The following is a 17,495-nucleotide window of genomic DNA, read 5'->3' on the forward strand; positions in this document are numbered from 1 at the left end:
TCCTGCTGGCTACCCTACCATGGTCCTCTGGTAGGGCAAGTTTTGTGGCTGGGAAGGACAGCAGGGCAAGTTGTGGTAGCACAGTAGCCTTGGTGGGGTGTGAGCCCCTTTGTCCTCGGCAGATGGGTTTGAGTGGGCATCTTACTACTGTGTACCGGCACCTGACGGGGAGTACATCATACAGAGCCAGGTCCTTCGGCAGTATCCAGTGACGGGAACAAAGCATTGGGCACAAGCGGAAGCACGTGAAAATCCACTTAAAATAAGAAAAGCATATTTTCACTGCGAGGGGGCTGATGCACTTCGGTGGGTTGCCCGCAGGGGCGGCGGTCTCCCCACCCTGGAGGGCACTCCAGCCCCAGCCACGCCGGTCTCGGGCGACAGGCCGGGGCCGACCCGCTCCGGGACGGGGGTGGGACGGGCCGCCCACCCGCGGTGCCCCGGGCCCTCCCCGCCCCCGTCCTGCCTCCCGCGGCCGCTCTCGCTGCGCCCCGCCGGGGCCGCTCAGCCCCGCTCACACCCCGACCCGGGGCGGCCGCCTCAGCCCCGCTCCCGCCGCCGGCCCCGCTCCTCCGGCGCGAAAGATGCTGCGGCTCTGCCTCCTCGCCGTGCACGGTAAGAGCCCCCGGGGGCCGCGCCTCGGCGCCGCCCGCCCTCCCGGGAGCGGTGGGCGCGCTCTGGGGCTGCTCTGGGGTGGGCGTCGGCCCCCGGGCCGGGCGCGCCGTGACTGGGGCTCGCTTTGTTCTTGCAGCTCTGCGGCTCGCCGGGGCGGCCTTGCTCTCCCCCGGGTCGTGCGCCTTCGAGGACAGCGCCTGCGGATACCAGTGGGACTACGCGCATCTGCCCTGGACGCTGCACGGGGAAGGTGAGAGCACTGCCACCCCCGGCCGTGCAGCTCCCCCCGCACCTACATTTCATTTCCACGCGGGGGTACAGCCCCGCTCCAGGAGCTGCCGCCGCCCCCCGGGTGGAGTCACCCCGGCATCCCGTGGTGCCGCTGCTCCCGGGTGTGCCGTGCTGCTCGAGTTTCTCAGGGAATTGAATACCTCTCGTACTGTTTCGGTCTGTGGGTATCAGTCCCCTGACAGCTGGTGATGGGCGGGCGGTGCGGGGAGGTGTCTGCACCCCCCGGCACAGGTCTCTCCAGGATACCTTCAGAAGTCTCATTTCTTCCTTTGTCCTCCACTTTCTGTTGGGAAAAGGTGTCTTTTATCAAATCCTCTTCGTGAAAAAAACCCCACATCTGACACATTCCTGTTAAGCTGCGTTATTTTTTTTTTCTAAATATATTTTGTGTTTCTACACCAAAAGCAGAGGCATTTTCAGGGTAGGAGACAATTTTTGACAAGAGCATCTTTACAACATGTTCAATTAAGACTTTTCTCTGTTTTATGGTACCTACAGTTCAACAGGAAAAAGTTAAGCGTTGGTCTGTCAGTAAGTTGTATTAGAGTTTATAAGACTTACTGACATTGAAAGAGAGAACAAAATCCAGTCACTGCACAGAATTTCCATGCACCTGTAACTCCTACTTGGTAAGTTTTTAGTGTAGACTCCAATTTTTGACAGCATCTACGTGAACATACAAAAACTGAACAAAAATAAATACAGCATCGTTATAACTGAGTGACAAAATAATTTAGCTTTGCTTATATTTTCACCACTATGTAATTCATGAAGTGAAAGTTGTGCTCACACAGTAAAAGGGAGTATGTGTTTTTAAAGTTTTTAAAACAGTTTTCTGAAACAGGTGTCAAGAATAATGAAGACGTGAGTACAGATACAAAGAGATAGTCACCTCCTCACTATCCCTCATCAGTGCTCCATTCAAAACTGGCTGGTCTAGTTTTTTCATTCCACTCAGTTCATAAAAAAAGCTTTTTTTTTGTACCCAGTTCTAACATATGCAAAATAAATCATCTTAATTGTTAATTTTTATATTGATCATTAGACTTTAAGAATGTACAAAGAGTGCTCAGAAAAGCCTTCAAGGATGTCATAACTGTAATACTTACTTTTAATCTTATTTGTTTATTTATTTATTTTATATGCATTTATTTATTTATTTATTTATTTATTTATTTAAATATACATAGATTTTCCTGTATTTTTGAAGATACTAGTGGAAATTTAGTAACCATCTTTGCTATCCCAGCTATGCCTCTTAACATCATGTCCTCTTAATCCACTGATCTGTGAAGCAACACTGACTTCCTTGGGATTGACAGGGAGCCATATGGTAGTGGTATTGATTCAGCTCCAAGGGACTGTGAGATGCTGGGAGTAATACCTACCAAAATGGATGTACATCATGTTGTGCACATCCATGCTACAGTGCTTCAAGAAACAAGTTTTATCTGAGATTAGGATCAGCAGCCTGCTTTTTTTGGTCCACGGAACACAATTTTGGTTGTTGTGGTTTGACTTTTCTGTGCAACCATAAGCATACCCATGGCTGCACAGCTTCTGTCATTGCTTATCTTATTTTCAGAGATATATAACTGGACTGTCATACTCTGGGAAGATATGTGATATATCAGCTGTCTTAATAGGCATAGTTCTGTCAGCATTTCCCTTATAAACAGTTTCCCACATTCTGTAATTTAATCATAGCAAGTAATTCCATGCAAATATTTGGCACAGAAAGTCTCTTCAGAAATACATTCACATAGTCATAACTAAATCTAGTTGAAAATAGTTCATCCAATTCTACACAGCAGGTGTGCAAAACTAGTCTTCCTTAGGTGCTCTTTCATTTATTTGTCTCATAAAACCATGCTCCTTTTGCCAGCACGGGGTCCTGGCATTTGCTGGTCAGTGTATGTACATGTGGTAATTTACTGGGACAACAGAGAAAGTTAAGGATGGGAGAGGCAGCTTAGCTTTGAATTGTTGCACCTTTTCCTTGCATTACTTCAAAGTTGCTTTATTGTTTTAAAATATTATTTGTAATATTCATGTTCATAGTAATATTCGACAGATCTCTTATAGGGATTATCTGACTTGCAGTGAGTTCTTTCTTCTTATAAATCTCTCAATAGTGTGGTCTTGTGCCAAACTGTCAAGGTGATGTAAATATAAGTAAAACTGTGCCCAGCAATTTCCACTCCATACTTGAAAGTTTTTTGCTCAGTTGCCAAGGATGCCAATAACTTCTGATGAGCTAGGCACAGAAAGGAAGTGTGAGACTTAAGTTTCACCTCTGTTTATAGCTACACATTCCCACTTAAATGAACAGGTTTCTAAGGTTCAACTGCTTTTTGAAATGTTTCTGGCTTCTCTTTAGTGTTCTGGTAGTTCTAGGATACAAGATTTTAGGATTTTTATAATTGAAAATATTTTTATTTTTTAGCTGAAGTGGGCATTTCAGGGCCCATTTTAGTCAAGTACAAAAGAAAAATCCTAAGAAAATATTAAATGCTAAAATAATTAGCTGTTTCCCTCTTTACTGGTTTACTCAAGAGTGGCAAATCAAGCCCTAGGAAGTGGGTGGTTGTAGGATACCAGCTGCATAAGAAACAATTCAGGCACCTTGCAGTGCTCTCATAAACTCCTGCTTCACTGAAATCCTGTGTAAGCCTCAAGCTGTCTCACATGACTCTGAATTCAGGAATAGGGCCTTCAAGTATAAACACCAAGGTGCTCTTTTTAACTGTGAGCTTTTTGAGTCTCTTACCTGCTAGGCCAGTGTTTGCATTTTTGGAATTATAATGATAAACACCGTGCAAAGAAAAATGTAAAATATAGAAACAACTGAGGATATAAATTTCTTGTGAGCTTACCTATGACTGAGAGGCACACCTAGCTGAGGTTATGGTGCAGGCTGGGTAAATACAGCACCATGCTTGAGGCAGCATGTTTCCTAACGTGCCAGTTCTGTTTTCAATGTAAGCTGAGGAATTCCATGGAAACGTGTTGTGCTTCATGAAGGTGTTTGTAGGATACTAGCTACACAAGAAACACAGTAATGTTGTTACTGAGGAAAAGAACATCATCAGGTAATCCTGGTTCTGAAATCTGATGAGGAACAGATGAGTTTGCCTGTGACCAGTGATAAGATCTGAAAGTTTTAAGTGATTTGCTAGTGCACATAAATGAAGCTGTCAGCGGTCCATTTTAACTTCAGAGGTGTAGGCATGCTCCCACAAATATTCTTGCACTCATGATGCCTCTGAACAGATAATTTATTTTTAAAAATCCAGCTCAGAATATGAGACAAAGATCAAACTCCTTGGGCCCAACTAGTGGATAGGAAATTTAGAAACTGTATCTATATTCATCACTACTGTGATAATTAGAGGTAGTTGAGAAGCTTGAATACCATGTTGCTTCTACTAACACCTGCAGGTATATTTAGCATGAGTTCATGTCCAGTTATTTTGAGGCACAAAGCTTTGCATAGTGGCAGATTTCCACAGGAATTTACTTCTGTGTGGGCAGCATATGTGTGGCAAAGGAGATACCTAGTTAATTTTAATACATGCTGTCAGGCTTTGTAGGATAAGGTTTCATCAAATAATCTTGAGATTTTCTTCATCGAAATTGCACATTTATTTCAGAGGTCACACGTGCTTTGTAAATGCAAAATGATCTTCGAAACAAAGGAAGATACTGCATGTAATAATAGGCAGTAATCCTAAGTAGACGGATAAATAAAGCCATGCAGACCCACTTGAAATGGCAGGAGGACACACATCCTTATGTCAATTGCAGCCATTCTGGACTGTTGGATTCAGGCATTTTTTGCTTTCCTCCTAGCCCTGCCTAGCACAGAGCTGGCCATAACCTGGCTGTAAGAACATCTCGCTCACAGTATTATTATAGATAAATTTCATTAGACAAAATAACTATGGCATGTCTTTTCTGTGTTTTACATTGCCCTTCATTCTGACAGGGACCAGTTTAACAGAGCTAAAAATAATGTGCACTTGGGCTATCAGCTCAAGTCTGCCCTGATGGAGTTTGCTATGCTGCAGCTGCTTGCCTGGATTGAAATGCTAGATAAGAAATTTGTCTATTACCACGGCACACTGTAGGAAAGAGAGATTGTTTATATTAGCAATGTGCTCCAAAAAACAAGTGATCCTTGTTAAATATGCCCATGCACTGCTTAATGAGTTTTGTGTCATTGAAACACTGAGGTTATAACTGGTCGTTGATACAGCCGTATGCACCTATCATCCTTAAAAAGAAATAGATTTCATTCAGATGAGTGATGTAGTAGATTACATTATATGCAAACATAGCGTTATTTTCTTATCCTTAAAGTTTGCCTGCTTTTGCCACATTAGTCCAAAACACTGTTCCTGTGATACACTCCAAACAGGCATCCATCAGGTAACAGATTATGGTAAGCAGGTAAGCAAGCAACATCACTAACAACAGTTTCAGGAAGCTTCGGTTTGTCTTTTGGGACATACTTATCACATAGCTACACTTCAAAATGTATGGAAAATACTTTAAAGAGACAGGACAGCTAATGCAGGCCACCAGATAAGTCAGGCATGAGGGCAGCAGCATAAGGAATCTCAAATCTAAACATTGCTTGCATACCATTAAAATAGCTCATATTTACAGCTGTGCCATATGACTTAAAACTGACCTCTTTTGACCTGAGCTCTTTCATCTTGAATGTCACATCATTCGATTGTAATACACATAGTCATGAAGCAGGTAATAATTGGTGATCCTAGATTTTGTGTCACAGCAAGCACAGTTCACGTCTGATGTGTGCTGTGTCATGCTCAGATACAAACCTACAGGCAAATAATTTATCGCATTTGAAGTGTTAATTTTCTTTCCATCTATCTGCAGCACTTTCCTGTACATAGGGAAGTACACAGTTTGAAAATATAAAAAAGGGCATAACACTGTTGACTTTGTACAACTGGTAAGATGAGACAAGTGATCTCATGTTCGTGGTAACTGTGCACTTGGGAGTCAAGGAGACTTGCACCAGCTCGTACCTAGCTGCAGCAGAACCAGGCTGGCATACCACAGTGCTTATTTGCAGCCAAGGTTTCAGCTGAAAAATTCACCCTGATGTGGGAGCTTATGGGTTTGGGTCTTCTAAACATGTAGCCTGGACTTCTCTGCACTGAATGCTGTCTGATGGAGGGTAAAAACCCTTAGAGGTGGCACACAGTTCTGTTTTGCCTTGACCTGATTATTAAGATGTTGGTCTTCCTGGCCAAACTAATTGAATTTGGAGTGACAATTGTCCTTCCTAGTCATTCCCAAGGAGAGGGGAAGGAAAGGCTGACTCACACATTTCTGGTACGTTTAGGTTATCACGTTCTTATTTTCCTTCACTTCAGGTACCATTTCTCCTGTACACTCTGCTTTGACTAGTCAACCACTACTCTTGTGTTAGCAACTCATTTCTTCTTGCTGTTTTCCTGTTCAGTCTGTCAGCAGATTAGTAGTTTTACCATTTGTGAGTAGCATTCTAACCCGCTCCAGCCTATCCCTTGTCTTGCTGATCCCAGTATGAAATCTGACATTTCATCCTAAGTTTCTGGGCAATAGCAGTTTTTTTGAACTATGCCCAAATTACAGTTATTAGCATATTTTTTCCTCAGCTTCAGAGTCAGGTCTTGTGCAAAAAAAAGATAGCCAAGAGCACTTTGTGTCCATGGAGGGCTTCATCAGCAGCTGCCCATACATGATGACACTTCTGATAAGTCTAGGCTTTCCATTTGCAGCAGGGGAACAAAGAAAGACTAAATTCTTATTGGTGGGTCACTGAATAAGAGATGAGTTTCAAAGCATTCCTTCCCTCCACAGGATAGGAACATTCTCATAAGTGTATTTTCACATACAGCTGTTAGTGATTCAGTGCTTAGAGAGTCAGCAACTACTGTAGTGCATTTTACACTGAGCCATGGAGTTTGGTCACAAGAGAGGGAGGATGGCTTCCCATTTACTGAATATACCTGCTGCTTTTGACAATAGGCTGGACTTTGTTTTGCATGAAAAAAAAACCTGAAAAAAGACTTACCATTAGAATTTGAAAAAAAAAAAGATGAAAAAACTATAGGAGGGCAAAAGAGTGTTTGGGAGTGGTGATGGAGGCCAAGTCACCTCAGTCAAACAAATAACTTGCATGTCACCCCTGGCCTTGCAAATGTTGTTGAAGTTTACTAAAATTCAAGTACAGACATGCAAATCACTTGCTGAAAACTGCTAAAAATATTTTCAGCTTTCTGAAAAAGAATGAAAGATGCAAATGAACTGAACTAAAGTTTCTTTTAGGAATTTCAGGATGCATGCATAGCATGAATTTTTATATGAGTAAAAGTGCTATCAGGCAGTACTTTGTGGTCATTGCACTTATTACACTACATGTGTAATCATCTTGAAAATAAAGAAGAAAGCAAATCATTTGCCAGTTCATTTTTTGAAGGGAGGGGAAGGTATTTTCAGCACTGCCAATTTTCAGTATAAATTTTGGTCAAGATCTAATATGACTCAAGATCTGTAGTGAGGAAAAGTAAGCTTGCACTTTTGCTGAAAGGGTGACCACAGACACTTCAGGAGTATTTCTGTTAGTAAATAGACTTGTTCACCTTGCACATGGTACTGACTGTTCAAAATTTTAATAGAATTAGCCTGCAAATGTCCTAATAGTCTTATTATATAGGATGCTATCAAGTAGAAATATTGGAAAGCTTATTGAAAAATAAGCCCCAACCAGTTACAATTAGTTGTTTTGTGTTCCCTTTTTTTTGATTTCTCCCATTATATTACGTTCTGAGATGTCTAATCCCCAGCCATTGTGTGCAAGAATAGTACAAGCAATGCTATAATTACTTAACTGATTGAACTTACAGATGGAGTCAAGTCTATGGTTACATCTCAAGAAAATATGCTATAAAAAAAAAAGCTAGAGATGCTTTCCTTTAATCTTTATTTTTTTTACTGTCTTAATATTACTTTGTAGCAGTAATGCTACAAAAGGCCGGATAAAAGGCCAACACAGTGATTCATGTAACTTTATACAATGCTTTGATTGCTTATAATCCTTCAATTGAACAATTGTATTGCTTCCATTTAAAAGAGTAAGCATCTTGTGCACCATCCTTCCTTGTGGTTCTAGGCAGCCAAAGATTCAAGTATCATTATTACAGTTCTTGTCCATGTGAGAATCAAGCCAAAGATTCGTACAATTTTACATTACAATGTAGTGTTCTTTGATTGACAGAGTGTGTCTTCTATATTATATAGCTTTTCCTCCAACACATTTTCTTTTGCCAAATGTGGCTCAAGGTCAGCATATTAGACAACCCTAGTGGTATGAATAGTATGAGTAATTAATTTAGTGTACTTTGAATTCTGTTTTAAATAGATAAATTCTCCAATAAAATATGAACTACATGTTACTAGCACTTTGCTCTGTTCTGAAACTTTATGAGTCCTACTGTGAAAATATCCATGAGTCATGGTAATTAGATTTCCATTTGAAACATCAGCCAGAGTCTTTTAGGAAACAGAGTCTTCACAGTTTTCAATTAGCAAACCACTAAAATACTTTAGGAGGCTCTGTTGTGACTTGACAAGTGTTTTCAAATTAGCTGGGCCACAAACTGTATTTCATATTAAAAATACATAAAGAGCTACAGAAATGGAAGGGCAGATTACAGCTGTTGTATACAAAACTATACAAAGTTATCAAAGGAAGTAATTCTCCACCTTTCAGATTCTCTTATTTTTTTGATGTTCCATCATCATCATCATGGCTAGGCTTCATGAACGAAGATTTGGGAAGGACTCTACCCACATTTGCTACAAGCGTGCTGGTGGCTAAAGAGGCCAATGCGAGATAGACAAGTCCGGTTGCAAAAGGCACAGCAGAAAGACTCCTTGGATGATATCAGCAAGACACGATTCTTTCTGCGTTATTTTTTTGATGTTACATCTCTAACAATTGATCAATACTGTGAGTCTGTTGCTTTGGCTGTCACTCATGGTTCAGAAAGGTGTCAGCAGGCTTTTACGTGACAGCGGTGTCTAGATAAATGCTATTGCAAATGCATTTTTAGCAAAATGTTGTGCCTGGAGGGTAAGGAAGCCAGAAAAACCTACCTGCTCCGTGAATAAGCAGAAGACTTCCCTGTTTTCTGATAGTAATAGTAAAGACCGTGTGTTAATGCACTCCATCTATACAAAGTTTAGATTTACTCTGTAAACACTTCAATAAATATCCACAAAGCACCACTTGCATTAGAAGTCCTCAGCAGATTCTCTCCCTTGCCTTGCTTACCTACCCCTCTACCTTGCAATGCCTACCTCTCCCTTGCCTTGTATTGCCGTGCATACCCATCCCCTGCCTTGACTTGCCTATACCTTTCTTTCTGGGCCTTGCCTGGCCTTACCTACAACTTCCTGGCCTTCCCTTGCCTAGTCCTCCCTTGCGTTTCCTTGCCTTGCCTACCCAACCTTGCATTTCCATTCTGTGGCCCTCCATTCCTTGCCTTGCCTTGCCTACCACTCCCCTGTCTGGCCTTGAGTTGCCTACACCTCCCTTGCCTTGCCTTTCATTGCCTGCTTTAAAAAAGTTCTACCGCAGGTCTTTCAGAGACATCTCCAATCACAATGAAGAACATGAGAATTTCTGGTACTTTTTAAAGCAAGAATGAAACAGAATAGTCACATGTTACACGCCTGAGTGCCTGAGTCCATTTATGTGTAAGTATGTATGAAATCTCTGCACCTTAATTTAAGAGAAGAAATGACCATTTGTTGTAGGTCCCCTGTTGGATGAATGATCTCTTAATTGTTGTTAGCAGGATATGGAGAACCTGCAACTTAATGGTACCTTTGGGGCTTCATTATCATGGAGCTAATTTTTTCTAATGCTCATGCTGAAGAATTTCATGGGAAGCAGATATGTTAAAGTGTACTCTGATGCATTTTGTGACATGATCTGTTATTTGTCATTTCTTACTTTTTTGATTAATTTCTATTTGAAAACTTGTCTTTGATGTGTGCTGTTTTACACATGGTTGTTATCCTGGGGAAGCTTTAGCAAAATACTTGTGCTCCATCTAATGACTCTTGGCAGATCATTCTGCAAATGAATCTCCTTGACTGAGAGCACAGTCTGGCCAAAGCGAGTTGAGTTCATTTTAGGCCATACAAGGGAGTTGACAGTAATTGGCATCGTTGTTTATTGGGGCCAGCAGGGAGGCAGATGAATGAATGGATATTGACTCTGAGTTACTCTCAGCTCATAGGAATAGTTTCAGGCAAGTGATGAAACAGATGTAGATGTCTGTGCTCTCTCTTTTGCGTCTGGTTGGGAAATAGAGTCCTTAATTCTCCCAAGCCATGTACTCTCAAGCTGACATGCAGTTCATCATCAGTATTTATTGCTGTTGTCTGCTCTTAACAAATCTCTTCTTCTCCCCTTCCCCCATGTGCCAGGTGCCTGGTGCACAGTGAAGTATTCTGCGCCGTAGACATGTAAACACTTGTGGCAATCAATCACAATAATTTACAAGCTGTAAGTAGGAGCTGGAACCAGCAGACCAGAGACCTGGTGACACATTTCTTCATGCTTCACAATCTTACTGAAACATTTATTATCCCAGGAAAATCATATCTGAGTACCCAAGTGTCAGGTGATAGCCAATTTTGTTCTGTATGATTATGGTAGAACAACAGTGAAAATCTGTAACAGAGCTGGAATAATGCCGTTGTTTTTATATTTTAACTCTGCAGTAAATAATTTTTCATTATAGTGCCCAAAAATTTCATGTCATCCTTAGCAGTTCTATTCAGAAAATTTACTCAATACAGACAGCAAGAAAATGAAGAGCTTTTACACTACTCTGGCTTTGAGCTATAGCTTAAGAGCAGTTTACTCCCATAGCTGTGAACAAATCTGGGGCCTTTCCAGTAATTAGAAGATCAGTGGTTTATGGTTTTCCATAGCATAAACTAACTTGTGCCTGTGTAAATTCCCAAGTTCTTATAAAGGGAAGTAAAAACTGCCTTGAGTGCTAGAGTACACATGCAAATGCAAACTGCAAATGCAAGTATCCTGGTACCTGGATTTTTAAAGTGTACCAAATATAGCAACAATAATTTTATTTAATAAAACTGGATTTACTTGATCATTTCTTCCCATATAGATATGTCTTAGAGACATGGTAATTTCCTGGACACAAACAATGATACAATCTGTCAGTGTGCAGAATAAAGTCTCTTTTCTAGTCTGTGTCAACATACTGGTTTGCTTAGTATCTGCATCTGCAGTTGCATATTGAGCTTCACAGTACTTACCGTCAGCAAGCCAGTTATTAACATCTTCATATATATCCTTGAAAACCTACATGCAGCTAGATGAATGCTTCATTTTAAGATATTGCTTATGGAATTTCAAGTAGGGTTTTTTTACACGTTTTTTAAAAGTGCATCCATATATCTAGGCAATGCTAATCTAAGCTGTGCTTTTTAGAGATTAGTTAAGGTTCACTAACAAGCAGGAGGAGTTCAAACAAATGAATCTTTGCTGGTTCCTATATAGTCATTGGTTTGCATTTTAATTCTTACAAGACCTTTGCAAAGGGCTTTCTTTCCTGGCCAAGGATATTCTTGTGTGCTTGAGTGGAAACATGAGAGGCTTTATACCAATACAAGATTGTTCTCTAAATATAGCCATTTCCAGTGGTTATTTTAAACTAAGTGTCAAACTGGAGAGTAATTAGGGCAGGAACTGTAGTTTGTTTGAAAAAGAAGAGAGAACTTTGCACAGTGAAGTTGTCTTATATGGAAATAAGATGAATGGTATGTGTAGTTTGGACTACCACATGTAGCTAAAAAGCAAAGCTGTAATCAGTTTTTGTTTTAATATGAATTCGGAGTAGACTTCACAGCTGGTGAGTGTTGAAGCCAAAAATAAAGTTAGTTACATGATCAATCACACCTTACTAACAGGGAACTCATGTGCTGGGTCAGCTAGACATTTTTCTGTTAGTTAACCTTTCCATAGTTGCTTTGCTTTTGTGCTATTTCTTTTTGATAGATCATTTTGTGTTTTCTGTTAGTTAGGTATCTAAAAGGGAGTTTCACTGCTATGCCTTAAGCCAATCTGCAGGTTAGTCCACTGCTTTTAAGACAGATAAACTAACCACTAACTGCATTGCATATGGAATCCATCATCTTTGGTATTTCTGTTTGATTAGAGAGAGAGAGAGAGTGAGAGTGAGAGGGTTGGAGAGAGAGAGAGAAAGAGAGGGAGAGGGAGAAGGAGAGAGAGGGAGAGAGAGGAAGAGTTCCAGCTGAAGTCCAAAGCAGTAAGAAATCTCAGCAGAAGTTCACATTCTGAAAATATTCAGACAGCTTTGTGAAAAGAGAAGAAAATGCTTTATCTTTGAAACTTGCTGGAAAATTTAATTGTTGCCTGCTGGACACATGCATGAGCTGAACCACTCTCATGAGTGGCACCTTTTCTAATTCAGTGATTGTGCCATCCTTTTGTACAGTGTGTGTATGACCTGTATTGTACTGCAGTCAATGCCCTGAGAGAGAAGGGTGGCAGACTGAAGGGTCCTCATAGCAACAGAGTAAAGTGTTGCTCTAGTCTCACAGAAGAAGATCTTTTGGAGAGAGATGTGTAATGAGCAAATGAGTAAAGGAGGTAATGAGCCCGACTGGAGACACTGGTGCAGGCCACACCAGCATGAGCCAGCCTGTGTACTGTGTTCTCCAGATGAGTGCATGAAGGGGCATATCTCATCATTTTTAAGCACTAAAATTAGTCAGTATGGAATGCGCATGTCTGCCATGCAATCCTGCAGGCCATGATTAGACAAATTTCTTGATATTGTTTTCTTTCCACTTTCATATTTGTTGCAGAATTTAAGTCCTCATATACTACTGAATTATTTCTTGTAGAAGCCTAGGAGATAAGAGGCTAATATGTACATCTCAAACACTGATAGTTGGATAGCCATGGAGCCAACCAAGGATTGTTGGTAATAATAGCCAAGGATTGTCAGTAATAACACACTGTGATCAAGAACAGGATGTGGCTGGAGAAAAGGGTGATACAGAGGTAAGGCAGCACTTTTCTGGGACAAACATCCTTATTCTGGCTCGTGGAGACAAACACAACATAGTAGAGTGCAGGCACAAGAATGAGATCAAGAAGCAGGAATGGACTGTAGTGGGGGGATCAAGACCACCAAAGACCCCCGAAGTCCTCTGATGCATTTCCAGAAAGGCTTAGAAGAACAGACTGCGCATGGTAACTGATTTGCAGGGAAAGTGACAAACTTACCTGCAGGGCAGGGAAGAATTACCTATGAAAAGGTAACTCCATGATGCTCTGCTGAAGGGGCACTTCCAGAACCTTGGACACCCCATCAGCTGGATCAATGCTGGAGCCAGGACTGGTGACATCTTTTTCTTTTTTCTTCCTCTCTCTCTCTCTCCCTGTTTAACTCATCTCTCTCTCTCTCTCTCTCTCTCTCTCTCTCTCTCTCTCTGCCCTTTCACCTTACCTCTTTATCCAAAACCCTCTCTTGTGTGCTTATATAGGAGGTCAGGGACTAACATATTAATGTCCCTGCAAAGTGTGTGATTTACTAATAAAACTTTGCAAACTTTTGCAGACCCTCTGACTTCTGTCATTCCTTTTTACCACAAACATCTATAAGCTTTGCATGCTCCCTTCCCCTTAAGGGTGGGATGCCACACTTACAGAGAGAGATACAAAGAAATAACTACAGGTTTATTCTCTCAATAAATATTTCATCAGAGGTGAGCTACCAAGTTATATCTGTTTTCAGTAAAGCTCCATGGGTTTCATTTTCCCTGACTGCCATTCATGTGGCACGGAGATGTAGAGGTAAAAAGCAGGTTTAAAATTTGTTGTATGCCTCCCCTGCTGGAATTAGTCTGTATTCTCCTGAAACAGATTGGTTCACAGGTCTGAGAACAGCTGGGAAGCAGAGACATTTTCCTCCATAGTGCATTGCAAGGACAACCATGAGCATTTCTTGAGGCCAGTTTCCTGACTGTTAATACTCCTACACTTTGCTTCAAGAGTTGGAAACATGGCAAAGAACCAATTCCTTTATTTGCAAAAGCTAGAAGATACAGAATACTTTGATTTCTTCTTTAAAGCAATTTTTTAAAAAAACAACATGGAAGAAAAAAATTCCCAAACCAAAAAACCATCTTCTGTGGAAAAGAAAATAAAATAGAGCAGTTTTAAAGGCAAGGAAATAACCAAGTATATGAATATTTGTACTTTGTTGCTTTCTTTGTATTGCATGCTGTATCCCTTGCTTCCTAAATCGTTGTGATTTTTGCTTCTAAAAATTTACAGAAAATTTACTTGCCTATTTGCATGATGTATTTTATTGATTCTCCCTCATTAAAATTTTTATTTTTTAAATGCAGTCAGCTTGTGACATTACATTTTCCTAAATTCTGAATGTGAAAATTTTTGGCCTTAGGTGATTGTTGTATACTGGGTCAGTTTGGATCAGCTTCTCGGTAGCATTAGAGACCAGGCTCTTGAAGACTGGTATGTGAGCCTTGTAGTTTCTTTTCTCTGTAGGAGCACTGTAGTTACAGAAATGCTGGCTCGGTACTTCAGGTTATTTCAGTATCATGCATTGAAAAGCTGTCTTTTTGTTTTTTTCCAAGTTCCTAATGGTCATAAATATTCCACTTGTTTTCCAAGATAAAACTTGTCAGGCATCCTCTCCTGTGGCCTAGTTTACTCTCAGCTTCTGAGGTGTGGAGGAGCAGCAGCTCTGTGAGTTTCACCCTCTGTGTGCTCTGGAAGTGGATCTTTCTCCTGCTCCACATTAGAGGGAGAGGCTGGGGACCATGTCAGAAAATTGCACTGATACCGTATGGCAAATGTCTCTTGTGTGTGAGCTGTGAAGCAGCTGTTGATGCTATTTGAGTTTGTAGCTTGCAACAGAGGCGGGAAAAGACAGTCCTACACCTTCACTTCTAAGCGTTGAGTAGCATATGTGTTAAATTTGAACCCAAAATAACAGTTGTGGAGCTAGTATAATCACTCATTAACATTTAATAAGGATCTAATTGTCTCTGTATTCCCAAAGATGTCCTTTGATACTTCTCGGATGAGCACAACTTCAAATTTCTTCCGTAAACAATAAACTTTCTCTGCAAGCAGCTGAAGTTTTCCAACTCCCGAGGGTAATAGGTAGAACTGGTGGGATCAGCTGCTGGGGCAGACTTGAAAATCTGTTTCTTGAATTATTTCACTAGAAACAAAGTGATGAGTCATTGCCAGTGACTTGTACTGGCACTGTCAAGTGTGGAGAGCAGCAAATAGGAGTCCTCAGATGTGCTCAGCACAAGCTCCTGGCACCGATTTCTTCCCAAGGGATGCGCATTTGCAGAAAATACTTTTTCAGCAGAGAATTCACTGTTCACTGTTCCTGTGGAAGCTGTAAACGCACAGAAAATGTGTTGGGACTGGTGCTGAATGTGTTTGTTGATGCTGTGTGAACTTTGGTAACACCTTCAAGCATTCCAGCATTTGCCTTGTCTCAATTCTGAGCTATACTTTATGGCAAATGCAACACTAAAAGGCATTCTCAGAAAAACTGGACTAAGGACTGTTTTTAGAAAGACCACTCAAAGCTTGGCAGATAGAGCAAAGTTATGCCTGTGGGCTTTATTTTCTGCATAGTTTCTTTTTATTTTGAATAAATGCGAGGAACATGCTGCTTAGTTGGGCTCGTGTGTTGATACAGTCGGTGTCACAAACAGCACAGGCAGTCCTCCACACTGTAAAATGGCAACAAGAACTGGGAGGCAACAGGGAGTTGTATTGCAGTGCACTTGTTTTATGTTTAATTCATACTAACAGCCAGCTGGGAGGATGCAAGTGAGATCTGCTGCTGCCTTTTTGGGTCCCTTGACTACATTGTAAGCAATAAACTGGGGGACAAATTTGCAAGAGAACCACTCCCTGGGGGCAGTGTTAAGTACCTGGTGAGGTTTGGCAGCCCTAGTGTACTAGGGTAAGTTAATTCAAATGGTGTTTTATGGATTTACCTAAACTTCATTAATGTCTGTGTGATCACCCTAGGATATTTAGGATATAAAGTAAGTAGAATAAGACCTAGTAGCCTTAGTAATCCTTTAGGGGGAAAAATAATAATAGTTAGAAAAAATCTAATGAAAGGCCATAAACTCTATTACTTCGGAAAGTTTTGACAAGCTTTTGTGTATTTTGACCATGAAACAGTAGTCAGTTAGGACATCCTGAAGAAAACAGTGTCATGAACTGTCAGGGCCAGATTGATAGATTTTTTCAATGACTCATTTATATCTGAGGTTCCAGTCCAGTCTTGATAAATGTGTCTTACAGTTCAGATGGGGTATGCTAAATTCCTTTGTGAGCAATTGCCCAGGGATAATACTGGATACTCACTGGAATGATATTGAAATAAGTGCTAAAATTCACCAAAATTCTCAATAACTTTTCACTTCAAACATAATCTAGAAAAAAATAGAAATATTTGGGGCTTGTGTTAAGAATAAAGTCTTAGCATCTGTGATGACAAGTGTTTCAGGGCAGCTGGGGAGCGTTTGAAGGGGATGCCTGAAGGAATTCCTTTGTTACCATTGCCTAGCGAGGGGAAGCAGAGAGGCCACCAGTGGCAGATGTGAAGAGTGGACTTGGCCAGACAGATGGCAAAGCCCTGTGCCTATTCTGGGTGACATCAATGGCCAGAAATGAATCCAGATGTATTAGGTTGTTTGCTGACTTGGACTCAGTTACAAAGAAGAATTTGACTGGCTATATTAGTTTAAACACAAAGCCCAGGGAAGTTAAAATGTATCAAAATTCTTGTTTCTTGTAATCAGAAATTAGATACCTTGTACAAAGCAAAATACTGCTCTCCTAGATGCCTAAACGTTCATGATGTTGATTGGCATCCATCTCTTTCTGTTCCCTTAGATTGGAGTATGCGTAAGAAGGTATCTTTTCCTTTTGATACCAAGTGATCCTCACTAATTCTGGGTAGTTCATATATCTTGCTCGGGGCAGAAGCTCCACAACGGAATCTACTTCCAGTGGTAGTAGAGACTCCTGAGGCACATGGGAGGGAGCTCTAGGGCATCAGCTCCTCCCCACAGTTGCCCACAGCATCCTGTAAAATACTTTGTGAATCTTTTGGATGTTCAGACCATCGCTGTGCAATTTGCTGTAATCCCTGTAAAAACTGAAAAGTCATTCTGGGGTTAATAAATATGTGCAAGTTGCACGTCAAAAAAACAACAAACAAACAAACAAACAACAACAACAACAACAAAACGAAAAAAAAACCAAAAAAATCAGGCTTTCATTCCTGGCTTTTGATTTGTAGCATTTTGTATTTTTTAAATTAGCTACTCAGCTAATAGGCATAGAAAGTAATGACTGAAGAAGAAAGAACAACAAACTCAGAGTAGCCTTAGTAGGTTGAATTGCTGACTTCTTGGACTGTGAA

At 40.9% G+C, this 17,495-nt stretch overlaps 1 protein-coding gene and 1 long non-coding RNA gene across 6 annotated transcripts in view; one reads left to right on the top strand and one right to left on the bottom strand.

The window, feature by feature from the left end:
- Positions 1–575: 575 nt before the first annotated feature.
- MAMDC2 (MAM domain containing 2) overlaps positions 576–17,495 on the top strand; it is a 56,977-nt gene continuing 40,057 nt past the window's right edge. The window contains exons 1-2 of the mRNA XM_027709429.1: positions 576–615; positions 752–865. Of these exons, the coding sequence (XP_027565230.1) occupies positions 585–615; positions 752–865 (145 nt within the window). The 5' untranslated portion in view covers positions 576–584. The remainder of the gene's footprint in view (positions 616–751; positions 866–17,495) is intronic.
- Positions 14,203–17,495, bottom strand: part of LOC113981819 — a 48,453-nt gene continuing 45,160 nt past the window's right edge. For 3 of the 5 annotated variants that reach the window (XR_003538544.1, XR_003538542.1, XR_003538541.1), the window contains one exon: positions 15,450–17,219. This is a non-coding gene — a long non-coding RNA (uncharacterized LOC113981819). The other 2 variants (XR_003538548.1, XR_003538545.1) reach the window with 1 other exon arrangement.

This window comes from Neopelma chrysocephalum, unplaced genomic scaffold (genome assembly GCF_003984885.1).
Source record: "Neopelma chrysocephalum unplaced genomic scaffold, ASM398488v2 Primary Assembly neopelma1_96778, whole genome shotgun sequence".
In the NCBI taxonomy this organism is placed as follows: domain Eukaryota; kingdom Metazoa; phylum Chordata; class Aves; order Passeriformes; family Pipridae; genus Neopelma; species Neopelma chrysocephalum.